The following is a 26,619-nucleotide window of genomic DNA, read 5'->3' on the forward strand; positions in this document are numbered from 1 at the left end:
ACACGCCATCCTCTAGAAGTATCAATCATACTTGGCCATGGAGAGGACAGAATAAATTTCAGTCCCCAAATATATTTCCTACACTGGCCAATCTAAATTTTTGGTCACAAAATTATTTTCTTTACTCTCTCAACCGTGTAGAAAGGAAAAAGATTTTTCATTGCCACGCGTAGAATAATGTCTACAGCTCCAGTCTCATCTTAAAAAATACAAAAATAATAGAACTGAAAAGGGTTTAAGAAATGCAACTAACATTATGAAGGGCTTTTTTCTCCTTTGTGACAAAGAGGATGATTGACAACAAGTTCCGAACTCAAAAGAAGATAAATTTTTTCACATTATACAGAGATTAATTTATACAAAGATGATTGATATTATTGAAGTCTGTGTGTGTTGATATACTCATTTTACTGCCTAATTTCAGAATGGTAAAAACAACTTCCCTAGAGAGTTTATCATAAATCATGATAAGATTGAAGTTTTCCCCCTACACTCCTAATCATTTCCCACCTACCCCTGCAAGACACATCAATCCAGAATATATATGCAAATATTCTCAGTATATCCAAAAATACAAATTATATCTTCAAAATGGGGGGGGGGGGGAGAGAAAAACTTGTCATCCTAGATATCACAAGCAAAACCACTTTCCTCATGGTATTTAAATGATTAAGACTAAGATGACACCTGACCACCACCATCTGGCTTGTTTGTAATGTCAACATCCCCAAGCTCTTCCATGAATAAAATGTTCCCTCCTTGGGTGTATCAATGCACACGATGTTTCCCTGAAAGAAAATGATTTGTTTAAAGAGAGAGCTCAGCTGACATCAAATATGCTTCCAGCAAAACTGAGGAATAATAAGGTTGAGAAGAGTGAGTTTTCAAAAGTTTTAGAGCAAAGGGCTGATCATATTTGTTCTAATGAATCGCTGATTCTAAATTCAAAGTCCTCCCCCTCCCACATAGTTCTTCAAATTAGGTTTTTAGCCCCTTATTATATTAATTTGACAACAATGTCTCCTGGGTGCTTATCAGACCTAAGATACTGATTTAGCCTGAATGCTTCTCATGCATGAGCTGTTTGCACTGGGAAAGGCTAAACAAATCAAGGCACTCTTTGCCATGGTTTGTTTCTTGCGTCATTCAAATGCGGGCGCCTACTTTTCACTGTTTTTTTTTTCTCCCAACAAGCCAGAAAAACAAACCTGAAACAAATCCTAGGTTCTTCCCTTGATTTGTTAGGAGGGAAACAGAGAAGAGAAAATGTCTGTTGGTTATTTTTTGTGTCAAGAATAAAACTACTGAAGATCCCAGCAACTTACAGTAAGACCTGTGTTACTTATTTCTCCACTTTATTCTCAGTTGCTTCATAATTATTCTCCCTTTTCAGTCATGCTGTCTACCTAGTAAAGAGATGTCTACTTCTCACAAGTCAAAAAATGTTGTACAACATCTGCTTTTTCTCCTGCTTGGTCTCATGGACTCTGGCCTTTATATTAACTATTTTCACTATCTGAATATCCTACACTAAACATTACATTTCTGCCTAAAGGATTTCTTTTGAGTACTCAAAAAAAAATCGATGACACAACACTAGCACCATCAAGATAGTTCGGATTACATTCCTATTTTTTCCCCTTTCTACCTTTTTCCTCATAATAATTACTCTGAGTTTATTCAAAAGGTACCAATATGAGTAACCAACATTGATAAACGTCAAGTGTAAACACACAGTTAAACATGTGCATCACAATGAACTCATCAGTATAAATCACTACAGCACTGAATATGCATGCAAGTTTGTGTATAATCTATACATATGTAAAGTTCACAAAGAGAAAAGGGATCTTTTCTTGAAGTTAACTACGCACATACAATAACGGGGGGGAGGCACCAGTACTACTGGGTTCTTAAAGCCCAGTAATAAAGCTCTTCAGACACTTAAGCCTAACATACCTCATCTATAATACTTACTAACATAGGCCAAAATTTTATACCCACGTGATTGTTATCATGCTAATGGTAGCAGAAAAGGGTGTGGTGATGAAGACAACAAGGAAAAGACAGAACACAAGCCTCAGCAATGGAAGAAAAAGGCTCCCACTTCTAAGGGCATATGGCTTGAAAGACTAGCTCAGAGCCTGAAACAATCTTCTCTTTACTAAAGGCAAGAAGGTAACACTGCTTGCATGTCAGAGGCTGGCAATGTGCAACTACTGTATATACTCAACTATAAGTTGATCTTCTCATGTAAAGTTGTGGTGGGTTTTAGAGCCAAAATTATAGAATTTGGCATGACCTATGGATAAGCCAAGGATAAAACTTTGGAGTTCAGCATGGTCCTGCTTTTCTGCCCATCCGCTTGCCTTCTGTTATCCGGTGCCAGACTATCCAGTGCCAGACCCGGAGCCAGACCACTTATTTCCTCCCAGAAGGGGGAGATGAGGAGGAAGAGGAAACAAGCAAACTGGCCGTAAACAATCGAAAGCAGGCAGTTGGGCAGTGAAGGAACTTTGAGGGATGAGCACTTATCCTTCCTCCTCCTGTGCCACCTGCCCTCTCCTTGGGAGACAGTTCAGTGGTGGATGAGCCTTAAGGGGTGAGCATTTGGCTGTCCAGATCTCTCCTTGGGAGAAAGCCAAGTAGCAAAGGAGCCTTGAGGGGCAAACTTTCACCCTTACTCCGCAGCCCAACCCTCCCCTTGCGAGAAAGCCGAGTGGCAAAGCAGCCTGGAGCAGTGAGTGTTTGTCCTTCCTCCTCCACCACCACCACTCCGGCATTACAGTATCGACCCATGTGTAAGTCAATCCAGGGTGGTTTTTTCTGAGTCAATCTTTTGATGTAAAATTTTCAACACATACACGAGTATATGCAACATATATACAGGTTGAGCCTCCCTTATCCAGGAATTTAAAAATGCAAAATATTCCAATGAATATTTTAAATGAATGGCTGAGATGGTAAAACCTTTGCTTTCTGATGGTTCAGTATACACAATCTTTGTCTCATGCACAACATTATTTAAAATATTGTATAATTAACCTTTGTGTATAAGAAGGTTTATATGAAACATTAATAATAATAATAATAATAATAATAATAATAGGATTTATTTATATGCCGCCCAATCACTGGGAATCTGGGCGGCTTACAACAGAGGGGATAATAGACGGTTCCCTGCCCTCAGGCTTACAATCTAAAGAGGCACGACACAAAAGGAGAAGGGAATGGGGGTGGGATGTTGTGTATATTAATATTAAATAAATGAATGTTGTGCTTAGACTTGGATGCCATCTCCATGATATATCACTGTGTACACACATGCAAAGACAGGTATCCCAAAATCCAAAACAAAACAAAAACAAAACAAAAAAATCCAAACTCCAAAAGACTTCTGGTCCCAAGCATTTCGGATAAGGAAGATTCAGCCTGTATGCCAAAGCCCCTCTTGGAGAATCCCAGTCCGATTCAAGGATGCAATTCAGTGAGCTACTTGCCTTTAACTACATTCCTTCACTAAGTGGCAGAGTCCTCTGGTTGCAGGGGACTGTTTAGAAGAGCATAACATACCTTTGGCTGGAACTGGATTACACTCTCCAGCAAATTCAAAATTAAAGTGAACATAGCTCAAGACTGTCATATCACCCTTACACACATCTTCTACTAATTGGAACTGTAGAAGATTCTTTTTGTAAATAAAAATAAGGAAGGGCAAGTGAATCTAGGGGGCATAAAGCAAAGGACAAAGGGGTTACAATATGGATGGGGAAAGTATGGCTGATGGGCTACATGGGGCCACAAAGCGCACTTCTATGGACTCTGAGCCCACAAAAAAATTTGGAGGCAATTTTCTGTCCAAAGACTACCCAAAACTACATGTAAATGTGCAATTTGCTACATCTCCAACTTCCCCCAACCTCACAACATTTTTCAGCTTCATTTTGGCTCCAAATGATGACCAGGAGTGATATGACATCACTGGTTGTGTGTTGAGAAGTGCCAGTGCAGATTGAGGGAAGACAGTGAGGGAAAGTTGGGTCTGTCTCACCCTCAGTACAGATATCCACCAGAGGATAAAGAAACTTAAGATAGACCAGAGGCAGAAATAGAATAAACATATATTTCATGGTCCATTTTCTAGCACGTTTAAACATATATTAATGTCCACTAGAATTAAAATATACTAATTGGATTTCTCAGTCATGAATTAAACATAATTCAGACTGAGGTGGAAAACTTAATTCCAGCAATAAGAAAAGCTAATGGAATGCATGCACTTTCTAGAAATAATCAATGGTACTTGATTTGGTGTGGTATATATCCCTAATTATTCAAGAGGATGAATGTTATTACCTTAATGATTTTTGTCTCTTAAAAACTAAAACAGTTACCTTGACGTGAACTTTTAAAATATTAGGGAAACAGTACCCTTAGTAATTTCCAATAAATTCTTGATGGCTAAAATCTGATCTGCTTGTCCTGAGAAAATGTACAATAAAGTTCTATAACACGTCATTCTGAAAAATAACTTTGATCTACACTGCCAGCATAACCACCACTAGTAGCTAATAGACCTAGAAGGTTTCAGAAAGAGAATTTACCACCACCCCAAGTACTTTTACACAGAGGAGAACTGTGAACCATCTGGTTTAGCCAGAAGACCCTAAAGACACTCCCTCCCACAAAACCAAGCTATTGAGGGCCCTCGAAGTATAACAAGACCAACACTTGTAGGAAGGGACAGATTGACCAATTATTTTTATTGCAACATGGACCTTGTTTTTGTATTGGTATACAGGTTGAGTATCCCTTATCTGGAATTCCAAAGTCCAAAATACTCCATAATCCAAAATGTCCACATCTGTGGCTGAGATTGTGACACCTTTGCTTTCTGATGGTTTAGTGTACACAAACATTGGTTTAATCCACAAAAATTATTTAAAATATTGTGTATAAAACTACCTTCAGACTGTGTATAAGCTGTATACAAAACATAAATTAATTTCATGTTTAGACTAGGGTCCATTTCCAAGATATCTCATTATGCATATGCAAAGATTTCGAAGACTGAAAAACTCTGAAATATAAAACACCTGGTCCCAAGCATTTCTGATAAGGGAGGCTCAACTTGTATATTAAGCATTATTGTTCTGTCTCACTGTATCATGTTTGGCGAAACCTATATTCAGATCAAGAGTCTGCTGTCAGAACTGAGGATGGAAAAACAGAATGGTTCCCAATTGGCAAAGGGGTCAGGTAAGGCTGCATATTATCACCCTATCTATTTGACTGTATGCAGAAAACATAACATACAGAGTAGGCTTAGACCCAGAGGCAGGAGGAGTGAAAACAGGAGGAAGGAACATTAACAACATAAAATACACAGATGGCACAATACTGCTAACAGAAACAAATAAAGACCTGGAGCAATTACTGAAGAAGGTCAAGCAAAAAACTGCCAAGGTTGGATTACTGCTGAATATTTTTTTTTAAAATTACCATGGAAGATCTACAAGAATTCAGCTTAGTCAATAAGAAAACTGATATACTCAAAGAATTCCCATGTCTTGGATCAAACACTGAGCAGAACAGAGACTACAGTCAAGAAATTAGAAGTAGGCCAAGATTGGGAAGGGAAGCTATGAAAGAACTGGATAATGATAACAACAACAATATTTATTTCTACCCCACCTCTCCAATAAGATCAAGTGTAAAGTGTAAAGATATAATTCTGATACTAAAGTGAGGGTCGTCCAAGCCATTGCTTTCCCCATCACCATGTATGGATGTGAGAGTTGGACAATGAAGAAAGCCGACAGAAAGAAAATAGACTCATTCAAAATGTGGTGCTGGAGGAGTGTCTTGATCATCCCATGGACAGCCAAGAACAGATCATGCCCGGACTCCCCCAGAAGCCAGGGTGACTAAATTGAGGCTGTCATACTTTGGCCACATCATGAGAAAGCATAAATCATTAGAAAAGACAATAATGCTAGGAAAGGTAGAAGGCAGTAGAATGAGAGGGAGACCACATGCAAGATGGTTGGACTCAATCAGAAAGGCGAGAGGCCTGAGCCTGCAGGACCTGAGCAGAGCAGTGGAGGACAGGGAGTCTTGCAGAGGTCTCATCCATGAGGCTGTCATAAGTCAAGGGCAACTCGAAGGCAGTTAACAAGAACAACATGTTTTGTCTCACTGTGGGGGAGAACAGACGGCCCTGAAGGGGTGGTTTGAAGCAGCCCTTCCAAAGACGGATTGGGGCTGTGACAAACACATGCTCCAACCCCAATCTGTCATGAAGCTGGCCGAAAAAGGAGTGGCAAAGATCTACTCCTTTTTCATCCAGCAAAAAGACAGCTTTTCCTGCCCCACTGCGGCTTGAAGCCGTCTTGAAGATGCTCTGGCGGCATGTGGCATTAAATGGTGCACTGCCAGAGCATCTTGAAGCCGCCCATGTCTGGGCAGTTACCAAGCTTCCAGAAGTCATGAGAGTATGTGGCATGTAAACGCTGCACTCTGATGACACCCTGAAGGCATCTTTTATGGGCCATCTGTTCCGGCCCTATGTCATGAATTTGTCTGAAAAATTACATCTTCCTCTATGAACCTTCCAGAGTATTAAGATCCTTGGGGGAGAGCTATGTCTGTCCCACCACCATCTCAGAACTGTCTGGCAAGGACATGGAAGAGGGCCTTCTTGATGTGTGCAAACAGGCTAAGTAATTTCCATCCATTGGGAGCTAGGCTAGCCCACTCCAGATATTTTAATTCATAGAATCATAGAGTTGGAAGAGACCACAAGGACCATCCAGCCAACCCCCTGCCAATCAAAGCATCCCCGACAGATTGCCATCCAGCCTCTGCTTAAAGACTTCCAAGGAAAGAGATTCCACTACACTCCGAGGAAGTGTGTTCCACTGTCGAACAGCCCTTACTGTCAGGAAGTTCCCCCTAATGTTGAGGCGGAATCTCTTTTCCTGTAGCTTGCATCCATTGTTCTGGGTCCTGTTTTCTGGAGCAGCAGAAAACAAGCTTGCTCCCTCATCAATATGACATCCCTTCAAATATTTAAACAGTGCTATCATATCACCTTTTAACCTTCTCTTCTCCAGGCTAAACATCCCCAGCTCCCTAAGGTGTTCCTCATAGAGCATGGTATCCAGACCCTTCACCATTTTAGTTGCCCTCCTTTGGACATACTCCAGTTTCTCAACATCTTTTTTGAATTGTGGTGCCCAGATAGGTATTTAATAATTAATGGGTTTCAGAGTCTTTTTATGTGGGAAGGTCCTGTATTTTTTAATTGACTGTTATATTTTTAAATGATTTTACACTTTTGAACTCTTATGGCACTTTAATATGATAACTTGTTTAGTTATGATTTCAATTTTTATTATCAGGTTTAAAATTTTCATGTTTTATCATTTTTGTAAACTGTCATGGAGCCTACATCAGGAGAAAAGGGGGATATAAATAAAATCCATCCATCCTTAAAATTTATGCTGTGACAGAGCTACTGAATTGTTGATTACCTGACTTGAATGTTTTGTAATTACTTGTTTTTCAGTGTGATCGTGTATTTTTAGAGCAGGACAGCCATATCAGACTGCAGATGCCAGGGAGTAGGAACAGTGCATTGCAGGAAAGAAATGCTTATGTTGTACGGCTGATCTGCTGCCCCCCCCCCCCCCCGCCGGGCCAGTCTACACAGGTGTGGTGGAGAAAACTGTCCCATTGGCAAGTACTGAAATAAGAATCAACTGCCAAGCCAGCTAGGTTTTGAACATAAAACTATGAAAGACACCATCTTATCCCTCACCTCAGATAGTATTTTAAGCTGGTCCTATATATTTTGATACTTATTGTAACAAACCACCATAGTGAAATTACAACTCCTTTCAAGCATTAAACCACTATTCCTCAAACTAATCTTTGGTTGTGGTTGCTGCATTTGAGAATTTAACTTTTTTAATATCTAGTTTATATCTAGCAAGATAAACTTTTCCACTAAAGAAACAAGGGTTTGCTTCTCTCAGCCACATTTCAAATGAAAAGCTATGATGAGCCAGGCTAAATAGCATCTCTGTAAAACCAGGCTATTGAAAGAAGCATCCATAGAAAACCCAACTATCTAAAATAGGATTGTGTTGGGTGTTGTGCCAATGTTGCTAAATACTCTTGACAATTAGTGAAGAGGGTGGGGTATATATACTATTGGATGAGAGGAAGCAATTTACATATTAATATGTGTGTTGCTCTGTTGTTGAATGGCAAGGCCTCAGGGTGTCTATTTAATTAATGATCCATTGCCTGCTGGGAGCATTAATTAAATAGACACCCTGAGGCCTTGCCATTCAACAACAGAACTATACACAGACTAATATGTAAATCCTTTCCTCTCAACAAACAGTATATATCCCCACTCTTTTCTGTTCCAGCATTCTCTAAAGATGCCAGCCACAGCTGCTGGCAAAATGTCATGAATAAACATGGTCTCATATGGATGATGGGAAGTGCAACATGTGACAATTCCATGATGTAAAGGCTTGTCTTCACTGTCCCTGAAGTATTCTGGCCCCAATTTCCCCTCATTATCTGTGTTCTCTCCCATAAGGGATGACTCTCTCTGCAGCAGCTGTTTTCCCATGTGATTCCCATTCATTGTGTGGTGCCACTGCTGAAGTCACAATAAAGTGTCCAGCCATGTTATCGAGGTAGGGCACTTCATTCTGACTTCAGAGCAATTCACGTCTTCGTGGTGCCAACGAGTGGCTCGCACGGACTCTATGGGGAGGCAGCTAACCATCTTCACTGCAGAGACAGCTCAAAACCCAGGGCAACAGGAGGAAATGTCATTTCAGGTATGGATGTCATAAAGACAGTCCAGACCCATTTCAGGTTTTTGCCTTGCATCATGTAAACAGGACCCAAAGAGCCCAGGAGGAATTCAGAGTAAATAACTCATGTACACCAGCCCAAAGCCATGGATGTAGGATATTCAGCCCTTCCGATGTTGATGAACTACTGATTCCTTCATGTCTCACCACTGATTGGGATGGCTAGGATTGATAGGAAAAGGAATTCTACAATCCTGGTTTTCTCCACCCATGCTTTAACCTATCTTCAAAATGAGGGAAAATCAGCTTCCAATTGCAGCAGGGGTGGGGGAAAGTAGTATTTTAAGCTATGGTACCTTTTACTTTTTGAAGGGTCCTTCAAGTCACTTTTCCCATGGCTGTCCTCTGGAAGCTTAGCTAATTTTTCTCCTGTCTGAAGATTTAATTGCACATGCAATCCTGCAGGAACAGCCTGACCTGCAAATAAAATAATAACAATTTTTGGGTACATTTATTCATCTTAGAATTTTCTTTTTCCCCTTTTTCCCCCAGATAGGCTGACATTTTTATTTCAATGCTACACGACAAAAGGTAGCCAATTAGACAGTTAAACATGATTGAAGCCTTTTCATATAACCATAGTGAGTCCAACACAGGGTCACCAAGAGATCATTTCATACTGTAATCCCCCCCCCCCAAGCTATTGGAATACAAGTAGTATAGTACATACCTCCATTGTATTTGTGAGGCTAAAAAGAGACACAAGGATCTGTGAAATGCTGTTAATCCAAGCACAGTGTTTGGTGCAAATCCATGCCTCCCACCATTTCACAGATCCTCATGTCTCTCTCCAGCTACATTTCTCTCCAGCTTCACAAATACAGCACAGTACATACTATGCTACTTGTATTCCAAAATCCAACTCCAACATATTTCAAAATCGAACCATCATGTCAGCACTCAAAAGGTTTTGGTTTTTTTTGGAGGGTTTCGGATTTCCAGATTAGGGATGCTTAACCTGTATTTAGTTCATACTTGCTACTCTGCCTTATTTCTTCACTCCTACTCAACAGATTATTATTATTTCTGTTTATTTACTCCTGTTAGATTATTGTCGTTCCTCTTTTAAATGTGAAGCAACTCTCACTTAAAAATACATCAGTAATATAGGTAAACGATTTCATCTATGGTCAGATCAACTAATAAAAGTTTTGAAATCAGTTGGGATTGCTTCATTTCTTTGTTCTTCCTAAATCTGAATTTGGGTAGTTGTTCTCTGTCTGGAACCAAAGCAAGGCCAGCTTAAATCAAGGCATTGGTTTTTACATCCTTGAATAACTCCACACATATGGAAAATTCTGTAAGTCTGAAAACCAGATAAAAGAACTTTTCTTTAAAAATTCCACATCTGTTAGATGATTTGACAAGGACCAGGGAGCTTCCAAACTAACATAATGTTGTTGCCAGTTGATCTTCATTTCATAAACACAAGACTGAGTAATTTTGTCATGAAGGCAGTGTAAAAATTCCAGCCTTTTGTGTGGAATCCAATGTTATTATCTGAATGCTTCCTTTTAAAATAAATCCAATGGTTAGACAGGAGCTCAAAATGGTTTTAGTAGAAAAAATGAAATGCAAATACCTGAGCCCTTGAGACAGGAGCGGGATGAGGGGAGAAATCCAAATAGGCAGAGAAAGTGCAGTCCTACAGCTGTTGCTGGGTTGCAGTTCCCAGCATGTCCCACCACTGGATATTCTGGCTAAGACTGATGTGAGATATAACCCAATGATATTCAGTAGACCACACACCGACCACTCACTTGAGAAAATGCCACTCAATTCAATGAGACTTATTTCTGCCTTGGCGATACAGAGAGTTGTACTGTGATTTAGGCTGATCTCTAAAGGACTAATTTTCTCTTACTGTGGGGAGGGAGCATTTCCCACTTCATGAGTTAAAGAATCATAGAATCACAGAGTTGGAAGAGCCCACAAGGGCCATCAAGTCCAACCCTCTGCCATGCAGGAAATCACAATCAAAGCATGCCCAACAGTATGCAAAGGAATCTTGTAGCACCCTGAGACCAACTAAAAGAAAGAGATTAGATGCATGAACCTTCATGGCCTTGAGCCCAATTCATCATAAGCATGATAGACCTTGTCACAATAGGTCTACCAAGCCAGCAACTAGTTGAATGGCAAGCCCATCAGCAGGCATTCTTATTTAAAAAGTAACTATCTAGACAAGGTAAGAGGTAATTGTGTTGTTATTTGTGGCTGATCGCTCAAGGCTCTACAGGATGCCTGTATGGGATTAGAAGCAACCCCTTAGCAGAAAAACCTGATTATATTGTTTTAAAGAATGATGAACAGAATGAATAATCTCCATTATTAAGCATCATATTAAATTTACAGGGCTTCTGTACTAAGGCAGAGCCAGCATGATGTAATAATTTGAATGCTGGACTATGACTCTGGAGATCAGGGTTCAAATCTCCATTCAGCCATGGAAATACACTGGGTGACCTTGGGCAAGTCACACTTTTGCAGCCCCAAAGAAAGGCAATGACAAACCACCCCCAAATACATCTTGCCAAGAAAACCCTAGCGAAGCGTCCCTAAGACAAAGTCAACATGGAGGCACATAACAACAACTGTATTAAGACCCTTCCCAATGCTGTGAACATGTCTAGATATCACACCTTAGGTCCCACTGTGGGATGCTGTGGAAAAACTGCCTGAGTTCCATTGTAACAGCTATATGGATGGAAATCTTTTGAGCCCACAACCTTTTAATTGGGTGATTGATCATGATTAGAGGACTGGCAGAAAAGGGCAATGAAAACAGCATGTACGTATAATATTTGGACTCAATGTTGAGATTCAAGATATTGCAGGATGCTAATCTAAGAGAAGGTTTAGCTTTGCCAGATTTAAGGTCATATTACCATGCTGGTTGCTTTGTATGGTTGAAAGATTGGATTACACTGGGAAAAAAATATGAGAGAGCGTTGCCAATGGAAGGATGTAATTTGAGACTCAATTGGCATGCTTTTCTGTGGTATGATAAAGCTAAAGTAGATTCTGAATTTAACGATCACTATGTGAGATCATTGTTAAGAAACTGGAACAGATATAAAATTCAATTTTACTCGAAACTGTGTCTTTGGAATTTACCACATGAAGCACTGTTTAAGAGAGAGCCTTTTTTGAATAAAAATGAGTCTCTTATAAAGAGTTAATATTACTGGATAAAGGCTAAATTGGAATCAAATCTAGGGAGAATCTGGAAACTGAAGGATTGATATTTCACTGGTTATCATACTGCTAATACAGTGAGAGATTTAAGATGGACAAAAGCACTATATGATTTTGTATTAAAGGAATCAGAAGTGGAAACTCAACTTTGTTTAGATGATGAGCATTTAATAACAAAGACGTACAAATGTTGTTAAGAAAAGAAATAGAAGTTGAATAAGTGAAATTATCTATGAGAAAATGAGCACAAAATATTGATACTCAAATACATTTAGAACAGTGGGGAAATACTTGGACAAAGTCTTTAAAATTTACTATGAGTTATGATCTAAAAGAAAATTTCTGGAAAATGATATACAGGTGGTATTTAACGCCAGAAAAACTTTCAAAGAAGTATTTAAAAGGTACTAGCAAATCCTACAAGTGTAATCAAAACATTGGGCCATTTTATTATATATGGTGGTCATGTAATAAAGCTCAGAAAGCTTGGACTCAGATGTACCTAATGTTGGTGGACATTTTAAAGCTCATGAAGAGACCCAAATTTTACCTATTGGTAATGATGGAATAACAGATGGAAAGCAAATATAGAAAAATATGGAATATGGAAGAATTCTATAATATATTATTACAGCAGTGAGAACTGTCTATACTCGAAGATGGAAAGAAGCTGCTATTTCAACACATGAAGACTGGCTAGTGAAGATTTGTAAGCTTGCTGAAATGGATAAATTGACAGTCTTGATTTTTAAAAGTCTTTGGTTAATTTTAAGAAAGATTTGGATATGTTTGTCAACTTTTTGAGACAATGATGGGGGAATTTGACAGTTTGAGGTTTGATAAAATCAAGTTGTGTGGGATATGATTTTTGTAAACTTTAGTATAGGTTCTGGGAACTGTAGATATGTGAGATATTTAGTCTTCTCTGTCAGAGGCCTCTGGTGCCACAATAAATTACAGTTCCCAGAATTCCCTAGCACTGAGTCAGGGCAGTTAAAGTCTCCAACTGTATTATTTCTGCAGTGTGTTTCGGACCACAGTTTGAGTTAAAGATTTTTGGTTGGGTGGAAGTCATAGATGTAATGTTTATTTTAGGGTTGTATTTTGTATTTTATGTTGGATTTGTTTTTTGTTGTGTTGTTTATTTTTCTAATATTTTATGTAATTGAAACTATGGGTTTGAATAAAAATAAAATATTTGAACCCAGTGTTCTCAGATTTTCTTTAATTGGCCAGTAGAGGAGGGACCGCATTTAGAGATGTTATATATTTAACATTTATCTTTTGACTATAACAACACTGTGATTAATATAAACCCTTACATTTACCAGTTGTTTATGTGCCTTTCTTAATCTGCCTAATATTTATTGATATAAATAGAACAGAAAAACATGCAATAAATGAAAATTTACCATAAATTCAAGCTAGCGCTGTCACACAAATAAAGAATGATATTATATGACTCAACATAAATAAATGTGCAGACTGACAAAATCCGTGTAGATACCTTCCTGAGATATTGATGGAAATGTCAGCTAAAATACAAGCTGGTTTTTAAAAATAGCTTCCACTCACTAGAAAGGCCATCTTTAATATTTCATTTTTCACTACCTATTAAGGAAACACAGCACAGACATCAAAATCAAAATAGCCCCAAAAAACAAAACTACTGAGCCCTTGAATAGCAGCCTTATCTTAATTTTTATACATTCCTCATTTACTAACTTTAGTGTTTAATCAACTGAACCTGCTGTTGATTCACCTGCCTATTAAAACTTGCAACCCCAATTAAAACATAATTACTTTACCCATAAACATGTGAACAAAAACTGTATAAATCACCTTTCTACTTGGCAATGTGACCAATAGAGCTTGCAAGCCTTTACCCATAGATTCCCTCCTTCTTGGTTCTCTACACAAAAAACAAAGAAATATGGACATCTCGCCATTTTGAAAAGCCACTATAAAATTAAAACTGGCAACAACAAGCAACAGCTTTAAATATTTAATCCAAACACATTAGAACATGACCATAAACCAAATTTGACTTGATGGAAATTAAGAACAACAAACAAGTTAGAAACTGAGGAAATTGTCCCACCTCTCCCTAAATACATTTTCTAACACAACACATTGCAGATTATGTTTGAGAACTCACAGAATCATAGAATTGGAAGAAACCATAAGGCAGTAAGACACCATTAAAGCACTCCCGACACATGACCATCCAATTCCTATTTCAAAAACCCCAAAGGAGGAGACTCCACCACTCTTCAAGGCAGTGTGTCCCCTGTCGAACTTCTCTTCCTCTCAGGAAATTCTTCCTCATTTTGAGGTGGAATCTCTTTTCTTGTAATTTGAATCCTTTGCTCCAGGTCCTAGTCTCTGGAGTTGTAGAAACCAAGCTTGCTCCATCCTCAATATGACATCTCTTCAAATGTTTAAAAAGGGCTATCATACCACCTCTTAACCGTCTCTTCTCTAGCCTAAACATACCCAGATCCCTAAGTATCTCCTCATAGGGCATGATTTCTAGACCCTTCACCATTTTGGTCCTCCTCTGGACACACTCCAGCTTGTCAACATCCTTTTTTAATTGTGGTGCCCAACATTGGGCACAGTATTCTAGGTAAGAGTGGCACTATTACTTCCCTTGATCTAGACACTATACTTCTATTGATGCAGCCTAGAATTGCATTGACCTTTTTAGCTGCCACAACACGCTGTTGACTCATGTTCAACTTGCACTGTTGTCAAGCCAGGAGTCACCCATTTTATACCTGTGCATTTAATTTTTTCTGCCTAAGTGAGTGTAAGAACCTTACATTTCTCCATGTTGAAATTTGTTTAGTCAGTTTTGGCCCTGCTTTCTAATCTATTCAGGTCATTTTGAATTCTGATCCAGCCCTCTGGAGTATTAGCTACTCCTCCCAATTTGGTGTCATCTGCAAATTTCATAAGCATGCCCTCTAGTCCTTCATCCAAGTCATTCATAAAGGTGTTGAATAGTACTGGGCCCTGGACAGAACCTTGTAGCATCCCACTGGTCACTTCAAGATGAAGAAGAGCCATTGCTGAGCACCCTTTGGGTTCGACTGGTCAACCAATTACTAATCCACCTAACAGTTGCATTGTCTAGCCCACCTTTAACTAGCTAGTTTGCAGGAACCTTGTGAATAGCACCATTTGAATGATTACTAAAGTATGGTAATTTAGAAATACTAAAGTATTCCATACATATATTTTATACTTTAGCCATTTACCTGTACAACCTGGCTATTTTAAGCATATATCACCGTGTTATTTCTGTTTTCCCATATTTTTAAACTGCACTCAAAATACCACAATGAAAAACAATCAGAAGCATGTATACAAAAGGTTGCATCCTCAAATCAAAAATACCCAAACACACACCATAAAATAGCCACCTCCAACCAGCCTTCCAACATTTGATAGGTAGATGCCACATCATGGTCACTAGACACGGGGGGGGGGGGGGGATCACCCACAGCTAATTAAAGGGGATGCAATTTTATCTGAGAGCAAATATGTAATATAAAATTGGTCTGATCTGCCTGGTATAGTAGCCACTAAAGCAGCAGTTACTTGCTATTAAGCCCCAACGTAAGTACTACGAAAAAGAACAAAACCCAAAACAAAATACTCCATAGCTCGTATCACCTAGTTGTTGCATGGATGACTGCTCGAGGGTAATGGAACCCCATCATATCTTCCTCTAACCATAGGAGAGACTAGCATGCTAAAATTGGATGAAAGTGAACACCATACATTATTTGGTTACAAGAAAACTACGTGGAGAAGACAAGAAGGGTTATGCAGTACCAAACCAAAGGCCCATCCAATTCATCAGGCTGTTTGCACAGCAGCCTTATGAGAAGCCCACTCGCAGTGCACCCTCTTTTTGCCTTCTCCAAGACCTGATAGTAGGCATACTGTGAGAGAGTGTATTATATATTGTAGATTATATAGCCATCCTAACCAGTGGCATTACTAGATAGGATGTCACCCAGTGCAGAGGGCATCACCCAAGAAGGGTGTGCATTTGCCCCTCCTCTTCCTCGATCACTAGGCTTCCTCCCCAGGGAGGCAGTCTGGCAATAGAGCAGCTGGGAAGAGCAAGTGTTTGCCCCTTCTACACCGGAGGAGAAGGGGCCAATTGGGGTGTTACCTACTGTGCTCCGCACCCGCCACACCTCCCCAATGACGCCACTGATCCTGACTAGTAGCCACTGAGTGCCCTAACTTCCATGCACTAATATCCATGCATTTATCTCACCCATTTCAAAGCTGTTCAAGTTGGCAGCCATCACTATGCATTGTGAATTCTACAGTTTAACTACATACATGCTGTGCAAAGATGTTATCTACTTTTGGCTGTTCTGAATTTCCCAAAATCCAGCTTCAGTGGATGTCCCTTTGTTCTAGTATGTATTATGAATGTTATGAAAATGGTTTCCATAAAGAAAAGGTTTATAAAGAATGAGGAGAGCAAATTGCATACACCCAAGTACTGTAGAAAGATCTTGAAAGGAAATATTGCAGAATCAAATCTCATTTAAAGGAAAGAGAATGACAGCCTAACACAATGGGCTCTTTCATCCAGACAGTGCATCAGAGCAGTAGTGTGAATATTACTTGGAGAAAAGTCCAAAGGCCTAACTGTCAGGATAGAAATCTTTAGCCAGAGTTTTAAGGTTGTCACCCAGGTCTTCACAAGAAAAGGGGAATGTTGTGTTTCCATTAGTATAGATGAAAACAAGGAACATATCCAGGGATGTACAAATGGGGTAATCAACAAATAAAGGTCTTCTCCTGACTCAAACATAGCAGCTCTATAAAGAGGCTGAAGAAGCTATCTTAGCACTGAAAAATGCTATAGCTGCTGAAGTAGACTGGAATTCTAGAATAACTTTTTCATACAGAAACAAAATTAATAGAGGAATCTCACCATCTAGTGCTTTCTGAAGAATGTAAGATGTATGTATATACTATGAGATTGAAGAGTAGAATATCAGTCCCAGATTTTGGTAACGTTTGATCTGTTCTATAATCTGGTCATTCAAAACCCATCAGCTTCTTCCCAATACACTTGTCCCTCCACATTTGCTGGGGTTAGGGGCGCAGGACTCTTGTGAATGTGGAAAAACCACAAATAACAAAATCACGATGTTTTTACCTGAGAGAACACCTCTCTAGGAATCTCTAGGTAACTCTGCAGTCAATATCTGCCAGTCATTGACCACAGAATTGCGCTGGAGGAGCTACAAATGCCTAGTGGAGTGTTCTCTCTAGGACTCTCTAGTCCCTTCTGTGCGACATTTGATTAAAGTTGATCACAGAGTTGCACTGGAGGACCTAGATATTCCTAAAGAGAACATCTTAATAAAATCCACTAATAATCAAATCCGCAAAAATCAAAGCCGCAGATGTGGAGGGACGAGTGTACTATGAAATGCATAACAAAAGTATTTTTAAAAGGTTGAGCTTGTCAGTCTGTTCCAGCAAAACAACAAGGAGTCTTATGGCACCTTTAAGACCAACAGGTCTATTTTTGCACCATCTTTTGTGGATTATGAGCCACAAAATCCATAGAAGTACATGGTAAAATAAATATTAGTTTTAAAGTTGCCACAAGACTTGTGAGTTTTAAAGGGTAAAATGTGTTTTATTGATATTTTAATTATGCTGTTAACTTTTGGAAATAAGTTTCCCTTAATATGATTTTAAAACTGTCTTCCTCTCAGAGCTGGGATTAGACTGGAGATCACTGGCATTTTAGTCACACTTACCTTGGAGTTTTTGCAGTTGAGTGAAACTGTACTCTGTTTCTGTGCTGATTTTCTTGAACAACACAGAATATAATTTCAATAGTTCTGCACAATTAGCTATATTTTGTTTACCTGGCCGAACTGTTTGCCACTGATTTGTTGGATAAAATACATCCAAGTCTTCAGGATCTAGTTCCTCCTCTTCTTCCTCCACAAACTCTTTTCTGTTCTCTTCCTTTAAATCATTCTCTTCTTTTTTTGTCAAAGCAAACTCCTTCAAAATAAAAGACAACTGATTTACAGCTCTAGATAGGTTATTATTTTAAAAATCTATGCTTTATTATTATTATTATTATTAACCTTTATTTATAAAGCGCTGTAAGTTTACACAGCGCTGTACATAAATGTTTTAGTCAGACGGTTCCCTGCCCTCAGGCTTACAATCTAAGAAGACACGACACAAAAGGAGAGGGGAGTGGTGGTGGGGAATAGGATCAGGTCCAGCAGATCTTCTCCACCTCTGAGGCCTGGACCAAGGCAGATGGACTGGAGGAAGGGCTTGGCTTCTTGATGGATAGTTAGAAGGAGGCTTCCTGGGTCAGAGAGGGGCTCACCTCTGGGAATGCTTCTCTAAACAATATAGTCTTTAATTCAGTTTTGAAACTGGGTAGAGAAGTGATGAGGTGTGCATGTGGGGGAAGAAGGTTCCAGGAGTAAGGGGCAGCAAGCGAGAAGGGACGAATTCGGGAGGGGGCAGTGGTAGTCCTACACTGTGACAGGAGACCCTGACTACCAGAGCGGAGGGTGCGAGTAGGAATGTAAGGAGAAAGAAGGTCAGATAAGTAAGGAGGGGCCAAACCATGGAGGGCTTTGAAAGTCAGTAACAAAAGCTTGTACCGGATGCGGAAGGGGAAGGGGAGCCAATGAAGGGAGGATAAAAGAGGAGAAACATGGTCAAAGCGGCGAGCGGATGTGACAATACGGGCAGCTGAATACTGGACAGAGATTAAAGGATGGAGGTGTGAAAGAGGAAGCCCTGTTAGAAGGAGGTTACAATAATCTAGTCGCGAAACCACTAGGGCATGGACCAGAGTCTTGGCAGTAGAGATTGAGAGGAATGGACGGATCTTGGCAATGTTGTGGAGAAAGAATCTACAGGTCTTGGCGGTGGCCTGGATCTGGGGAATAAATGAGAGAGAAGAGTCAAAAATGAAGCCAAGACTGCGGGCTTGATGAACTGGTTGAATAGAAGTGTCGTCGACAGAAACAGAAAAGGAATAATGAAGGGTGGGTTTAGGTGGAAAGACGAGAAGCTCAGTCTTAGACATGTTGAGCTTCAAGCGCCGAAGCCGCATCCATTGAGAGATGGCAGTCAGACACGAAGAAACTTGCTGTTCAAGCCTCGTCGAAAGGTCAGGAGTGGAGAGATACAGCTGAGTGTCGTCGGCGTACAGATGATAGGAGAAACCAAAAGAACTGATGAGTTTACCTAGAGACAGTGTGTATAGAGAGAACAGAAGGGGACCCAAGACAGAGCCCTGGGGAACTCCAACAGATAGGGGAACAGAGGACGAAGTCTGACCACCCGTGACCACTGCAAAAGATCTATCTGACAAGTAAGATTTAAACCAGTCGAGAGCAGAGTCGGCGAACCCAAGGTCAGAAAGTAAATCAACCAGGAGACAGTGATCAACAGTGTCAAAGGCTGCAGACAAATCTAGAAGAATGAGAATAGAGTAGAGGCCGTTTGCCTTGGCCCGCAAGAGATCATTTGAGATCTTGGTGAGGGCTGTCTCTGTAGAGTGCCGTGGGCGGAAGCCAGATTGGAAGGGGTCTAGGATGGAGTTGGCTTCAAGAAACTTAATACAGCGAGAATAAACGACCCGTTCTAGGACCTTAGAAAGAAAAGGAAGAAGAGAAATTGGACGATAACTAGACAAAGAAGAGGGGTCGAGAGAGGGTTTCTTCAGAATTGAGGAAACGAGAGCATGTTTGAAGTCAGAAGGGAAGGAACCCAAAGAGAGAGAGAGATTAAAGATATAGAGGAGCGAGGGCAGAAGAGAAGGGGCTATAGAGATTAGGAGACGGGAGGGAATAGGATCAAGAGAGCAGGTAGTAGGTTTGGAAGAATTTAGCAGCTTAGAGAGTTCATCCAGAGAAACAGGGGGAAATACAAAGAGTTTATTAGTAGAAGGTACCAGGAGGTTAGTGGTAGGGGGCAAGTCGGGAGGAACTATTTCAGATCGAATAGTAGTGACTTTTGTGATGAAGTAGTTGGCGAAGTCAGTGGGGGAAAAAGATGAGAAGACAGGGGGAGAGGAAGGTTTGAGTAGTGTATTGAAGCAGGAGAACAAACGCTGCGGACGCCTCTCATTAACGCAGATCAGCGATTTAAAATAGTTCTTTTTTGCCGTAGACAGAGCGCGTGAAAAAGATAAAAGGATGAATTTATAATGAATGAAATCAGCCGGGTCCCTAGACTTTTTCCAAAGACGTTCGGCCGCTCGAGAGCAGGACCGGAGGTACCTGATAGTGGGAGTGAGCCAAGGCTGAGGCCTAGTCATGGGGGAAGACACACGTACAGATACAGGAGCAAAGCTGTCAAGAGTTGAAGAAAGAGTGGAATTAAATAAAGACATTGCTGAATCAGCAGAGTCCCCAAGATCAAGAGAAGAGAGAGATGAATTCAAAGTCTGACTGAGATGGTCAGAGTTAACAGACTGAAGGTCGCGGAAATGGCGCTGGACAGTACGACGAGGAGGAGGGATATAAGTAAGAGTAAAAGAAATTAAATGATGGTCAGACAATGGAAAATCAGATGCCAGGTAGTCGGAAATGACGCACTTAGCAGCAAGAATTAGGTCGAGACAGTGACCAGAGGAATGGGTTGAGGAGTTAGAATGAGGCTGAAGGCCAAAAGAAGCAAACAGGGATCTAAGGCGAGATGAAGAAGGATTGTTGGGATTGTCAAGGTGAATATTAAAGTCACCTAGGATTAGAGAAGGGACTGTATCAGATAGAAAAAACGTCAGCCAAGATTCAAAGTCAGATAGGAATTGGGTAGCAGAACCAGGAGGACGATAGATGACAGCAACCCGGAGCTGTAAAGGAAAAAAGAGTCGAATACAGTGAGACTCGAATGAAGAGAAACAATAGCTGGGGGGGAAAGAGAGAACTTGAAACTGGCAGGAATTGGACAATAGTATACCGACCCCTCCTCCTCGACCCTCAGGGCGGCTTGTGTGAGTGAATGAGAGACCGCCAAAAGAAAGGGCAGCGGAGGTGGCAGTATCATGGGCCGGGAGCCAGGTTTCAGTAAGAGCGAGAAGGTTAAATGATCTAGAGAGAAAAAGATCATGGACAGCAGTCGCTTTCGGAGCAACAGAGCGACAGTTCCAGAGTGAACAGAGGAATGGAAGCTGGGAGATAGGAAGAGGTCGAATACTGACTTTACTGACTTTCATGCTGATTAGAGAGCCTTTCAAAGACCTGATTAACTATGAGGTTAATTATTTGCACTGAAAGTGCAGACTACAGTAACAAATTACAAAGAATTAGCCTGAGAAAGAAAATACATAGACCAACCTATCTTATCAACACCAATTCATTCAGATGAATGAACTTTCCTTATATAGTATTCAGATATTAAACATACTTACTGCAACTCTGTCATTTAAGCATGAAGAGAAACTTGTTATAAAAAGCAGCAAGACCACCAAATTGAGCTTTGTCACGATGGACCCAAAACAGATACTGTGAGACATTGCAACCTGAAATGAGATAACAGATTTATCAAGTTTCCCTTCCCTTCTTCATCATGTCAACATCTCTTTCACAACACTGTACAATTTTATTATCTAGGGAGATACAAATTAGTCCCCTTTGAGCCACAGATCTCTCAGGATGACTTTGAGCTAGTTCAATGTGACCTACCTCACAGGTCTGTTATAAGGATAAAGGAGCAAAGCGGAGAGCCAGTATATGTTGACTTGAGTTCAATGGAGAAAAGTGGCATATAAATGTAACTACATAACCAATAAATAAATTTCAGTCACAATCCACAGGTTGGCAATTATGTGAGGACTGACTGAGCACAAAAGCAACCTTGAAGTAAAGCCAAAACAAGGCAACTTAATTTTTTAAAAAATAGCACCAAAGTTTAATTGCAGACATTTTCAAGAACATAAATTTCAATCACTCAGCCACGAACGTAGTGACCAGATGGCCAGTTACCAGATGGCAACTATAAATCTCTTCCTGGTGTAGGCGTCTGGCATTCAGATGTCTAGCCTAACCTGACAGCTTTTCCTTCCTCAAGGTTTTCCATGTATTGAAGAGAACTTATGAAGTTTGTGTCAGTGACCCACTTCACAAGAATGAAAGAGACAGACTCCTTCAATTTGTCAGCCATCTACACAGAACCTGCAGCAGGGACACCTGTCACTTTGCTTGCTCCTCCTGTGTTTAGCAGTCTCCAAAACCCAGCAAAAAGTAAATTCCATATAAATTCCAAATAGCAAACTTTGGCCTGTTACAGACTGCCAAAATAAAGCTGCTTCGGGTCTCTTTGGAGGTATGCTATTTAAATGATGCATGGGTCCTAAGAGTCCGGAGGTCGCGCCAAAGCCATACTCCATTCCTAAGCACTGGAGTGCAGCTTTGGTGCAGCTTCTGGATTCTTAGGATGCATGCATCATTTAAACAGCATACCTCCAAAGAGACCTGAAGCAGCTTTATTTTGGCAGTCTGTAACAGGCCTTTGATTTTCCATTTAAGGGGCAGCATTTTACTGTGTCTTTATATTTAATGGAACTTGAGTGTTCATAGATTTTGGTTTCCATGAAGGATCCTGGAACCAAATCCCAACAGATACCAAGGGCCCACTGTAGTTTTCAAACATGGAGCCATTATTTGACTAGTTCAGCATTCTATTCTATTATCGTGGACCTGCCCCTATCATGGAAAATGAAGATGCATTTATTAGGATAGTCATCTCCCCCACTCTTTTTAAGCCCCACAAATAGGCGGTGAACTTAGGTTAAGAAAATAATATGTGGGAGGAGTAAGGTTTCAGTTTGGTCGGCCTGATCTGGATGAGGCCTCCTTACACACTTGTGCTATTGTGTGCCTTCGAGTCATTTCCCACTTATGGCAATCCTAAGGTGACCCTATCATGGGGTTTTCTTGGCAAATTTCTTCAAAGAGGGTTAGCCATTGCCATGCTCTGAGGCTGAGAGAGCGTGACTTGCCCAGGGTCACCCACTGGGTTTCCATGGCTGATCCAGAATTCAAACACTGGTCTCCAGAGTTGTAGTTGAACGCTCAAACCACTGCACCATGCTGGCTCTCTCCTTACACACCTACTTGTAAGAAGAAATAAAAATAACACTTCAATTGAGCTCTTCACCCTACTTTAAACACAAGATGCAGTTTCACTTTTGATAGAACATCCAGAGTTAGAGCAAGCATGGCTGGCAGCTAAGGATTTGGGATGAAAAGGGAGGGAGGAGACACTTCTGCCTTCCTTGACTCCTACATTACTTTTTATTATTCCCTCTGCCTCTATGCTTCCCTTCTACAACACAGATAGGTGGCAGCTTGCATCCTAGGCTGTCATCCTAGAGTGGCAGTCTCAACCTGTGGGGTTGTGACCCCTTTGGGGGTTGAACAACCCTTTCACAGGGGTTGCCTAAGACCATCGGAAAACACATATTTCTGATGGTCTTAGGAACCGAGACACAGCAATTTTATGGTTGGGGGGGTCACAACAACATGAGGAACTGCATTAAAGGGTCACAGCATTAAGAAGGTTGAGAACCAGTGCCCTAGAAACAAAGGACTCACCCAACTATACTACAGGAAAAGAGTTTCCACCTCAACATTAGGAGGGACCTCCTGACAGTAAGAGCTGTTCAACAGTAGAACACACTCCCTGAGAATGTAGTGGAGTCTCCTTCATTGGAGGTCTTTAAACAGAGGCTGGACAGCCATCTGCCAGGGATGCTTTGATTGTGAGTTCCTGTATGGCAGGGGTTTGGACTGGATGGCTCTTGGGGTCTCTTCCAACTCCATGATTCTATAATTCTTCTCACGCATTATCAGCAGCAAGAGGAGCAACCACTGAAATCAGAAAAGTAACTTTTGGGGACTACAATGCCTAGGCTTCCCAAGCAAAAATAGTAATTGTAGTTTGAAAAATTAAGTTTCCCAAACTTAGAAAACGAGAAGACAGGACCTAAATGTCTCTTCATCCTTAGATGCTTGTTTCCTAGGTGAGTGTTTGTTTGTGGAGCAACAGCCATTCCTCTGAGCCGTTAACTGCTGTCTGAAGTGAAACGGCCCCAATCAAAGTGGTACCTCTCCCAGCAGCAGTACTGAGACTAGGGCCTGTTACAGACTGCCAAAATAAAGCTGCTTCGAGTCTCTTTGGAGGTATGCTGTTTAAATGATGCATGCATCAGAAGAATCCGGAAGCTGCACCAAAGCTGCCCTCCAGTGCTTAGGAATGGAGTGTGGCTTTGGCACGACTTCCGGACTCTTAGGACCCATGCATCATTTAAAATAGCATACCTCCAACAAGGCTCGAAGCAGCTTTATTTTGGCAGTCTGTAACAGGCCTAACTAAGGAAGAATAACATGCAGAGGTTGCTGTGTTGGCCATTTAACAAATGCAATCAAAAATCCATCAGTGATACCTTTATTGGCCAACCGAAATGCACAATATCCTTGTTGCAAGCTTTCGAAGCTCCATGGGCTTCTTCATCAGGCAAGATGTTACAAACCAAACAGGAGAGGAAAAAAACAATTGAAGATGTTAGTCAGATGCCTGCATGTTGTTTCAGTCCTTAGTAAAGATGTTATGATGGGGAGGATGTCTTTTGCAAGCAGGCTCTCCTCTTTCTGGCCATGCAGCAGTAGGGAGATTTTAAAAGTCCAGGTCATTTAAAGTCCATTTGCCTGTGGCCTCATTGGAATGGAGACATACTGGATTGCAAAACAGGGCATCCCTGTGGAGATGCAAATGGACTTTAAATGTCCTGGACTTTGAAAATCTCCCTGCTGTTGCATGGCAAGAAGGAGGAGGAGACTACCTGCATAACATCTTTACTAAGGACTGAAACAACATACAGGCATCTGACTAACATCTCCAGTTCCTTGGTTTGTAACATCTTGCCTGATGAAGAAGCCCATGGAGCTTCGAAAGCTTGCAACAAGCATACTGTGCATTTCGGTTGGCCAATAAAGGTATCACTCACGGGTTTTTGTTTGCATAAGGAAGAATAAATTTCATTTTGTCAGATGCAGAAATAAAACAAAGGGAATGTGCCAACGAAGGTCCAAAACACACTGCAGAAATAATCCAGTTTGAGACCACTTTAGCTGCCCTGACTCAGTGCTATGGAATCCTGCAAATTGTATTTCATTGTGGCATCAGAGCTCTCTGACAGAGGAGGCTAAATGTCCCACAAAACTACAGATCCCAGAATCCCCTAGCATTGAGCCAGGGCAGTTTAAAGCGGTCTCAAACTGGATTATTTCTTCAAGTGTGTTTTGGACCACAGAGTTCTTTTGCCCAGTTACTTTCAAGGACGTTCTGTGCTGAAAAAGACAAGGAAAGCTATCTCTCTGAACACTTTTGTGGCTGTGGTTATATGACTGCCTTTGGTGACCTTATCCCAGGATTTTCTTGGCAAGCAACATTCGGACGAGGCTGAGAGAGTGTGACTGGCCCAATGCTAACCAGTGTGCTTCCAAGGCCAAGCAAGGATTTGAACCCTGGTCTCCAGAGTCCTAGGCTGCTGCCATGCTGCAGAAGAGCCAATGCCATTTCACATCCCTTTAACTGCCATGCTGTGGAATCCTGGGATTTGTAGTGCGTTGTGACACCAGAGCTCTCTAACAGAAAGGCCAAGGCTGCATCCACACTGCATTTAGTAATAACAATAGTAATAATTCAACCCATGGCTGAATCCTGGGAGTTGTAGTTTATTTGTGGCGCCAGGGCTCCCTGACAGAAAAGGTTGGGGTGTCTCACAAAACTACAAATCCCAGAATCCCCTAGCATTGAGCCAGGGCAGTTAAAGTGATCTCAAACTGGATTATTATTTCTGCAGTGTTGTTTGGGACCTATATACACCAGGGCAGTTAATAATAATAGTATAAATTATTTATATTCCGCCTTTTCCCTAGGGAATCAAGGCGGACTACAGCAATGACAACAATAAAACACAGTTAAAGCGGCGTCAACGGAGGATTGTTTCTGTTAACTGGGGTGCAGCCTACATGTCTCCCAAAAACTACAGCTCCCAGAATCCCCCACGGCACGGAGCCCCGGCTGTTAGAGCGGTGCCAAAGCGGGTTATTCCTGCGGCTGCTCAGAGTCCCTCCATCAGCTGCCCCTCAAGCCTCCTACCTCTTGCCCAGCCTTCCTCCCAGTAGGAGCCTGAGCGGAGCGAGCAGCCCGTTCCACCAATCAAAAGCAGCCACGTCACGCCCTGCCGCCATTTTAGGCGAAGCGGACTCCGCTCCTCCCACGCAGCTGGCGACTCATAACAGGACTCCTCTGTAGAGGTAGCAAAGATTATAGAGGGGCCCACCCAGGGGTTGGAGGAGAAGCTTCCGGGCTCCCTTTCTTTGTTCTTCCTCTCCGGGCGGAAGTGGAAGAAATCGCCATATTTGTTTAGGGAGAGGGGAAGAAAAGTGTAGATCTCTTTTTTTTGGCTCAAGGCTAT

The 26,619-nt window shown here is 41.1% G+C and overlaps 1 protein-coding gene across 3 annotated transcripts in view; it reads right to left on the reverse strand.

The window, feature by feature from the left end:
- The window catches only part of SIL1 (SIL1 nucleotide exchange factor), a 64,573-nt gene extending 38,194 nt beyond the window's left edge, over positions 1-26,379 (reverse strand). Inside the window, exons 1-4 of one of the 3 annotated variants that reach the window (XM_042445002.1) lie at positions 26,301-26,379; positions 21,547-21,657; positions 18,020-18,161; positions 9,197-9,317 (exon numbers count right to left, since the gene is read on the reverse strand). In XM_042445002.1, the coding sequence (XP_042300936.1) occupies positions 9,197-9,317; positions 18,020-18,161; positions 21,547-21,651 (368 nt within the window). In that variant the 5' untranslated portion in view covers positions 21,652-21,657; positions 26,301-26,379. Of the gene's footprint in view, positions 1-9,196; positions 9,318-18,019; positions 18,162-21,546; positions 21,658-26,170; positions 26,195-26,300 lie in introns of those variants that run through there. The other 2 variants (XM_042445000.1, XM_042445001.1) reach the window with 2 other exon arrangements.
- Between the last annotated feature and the right edge of the window lie 240 nt (positions 26,380-26,619).

The sequence above is a fragment of the Sceloporus undulatus genome, chromosome 1 (genome assembly GCF_019175285.1).
Source record: "Sceloporus undulatus isolate JIND9_A2432 ecotype Alabama chromosome 1, SceUnd_v1.1, whole genome shotgun sequence".
Taxonomy (NCBI): domain Eukaryota; kingdom Metazoa; phylum Chordata; class Lepidosauria; order Squamata; family Phrynosomatidae; genus Sceloporus; species Sceloporus undulatus.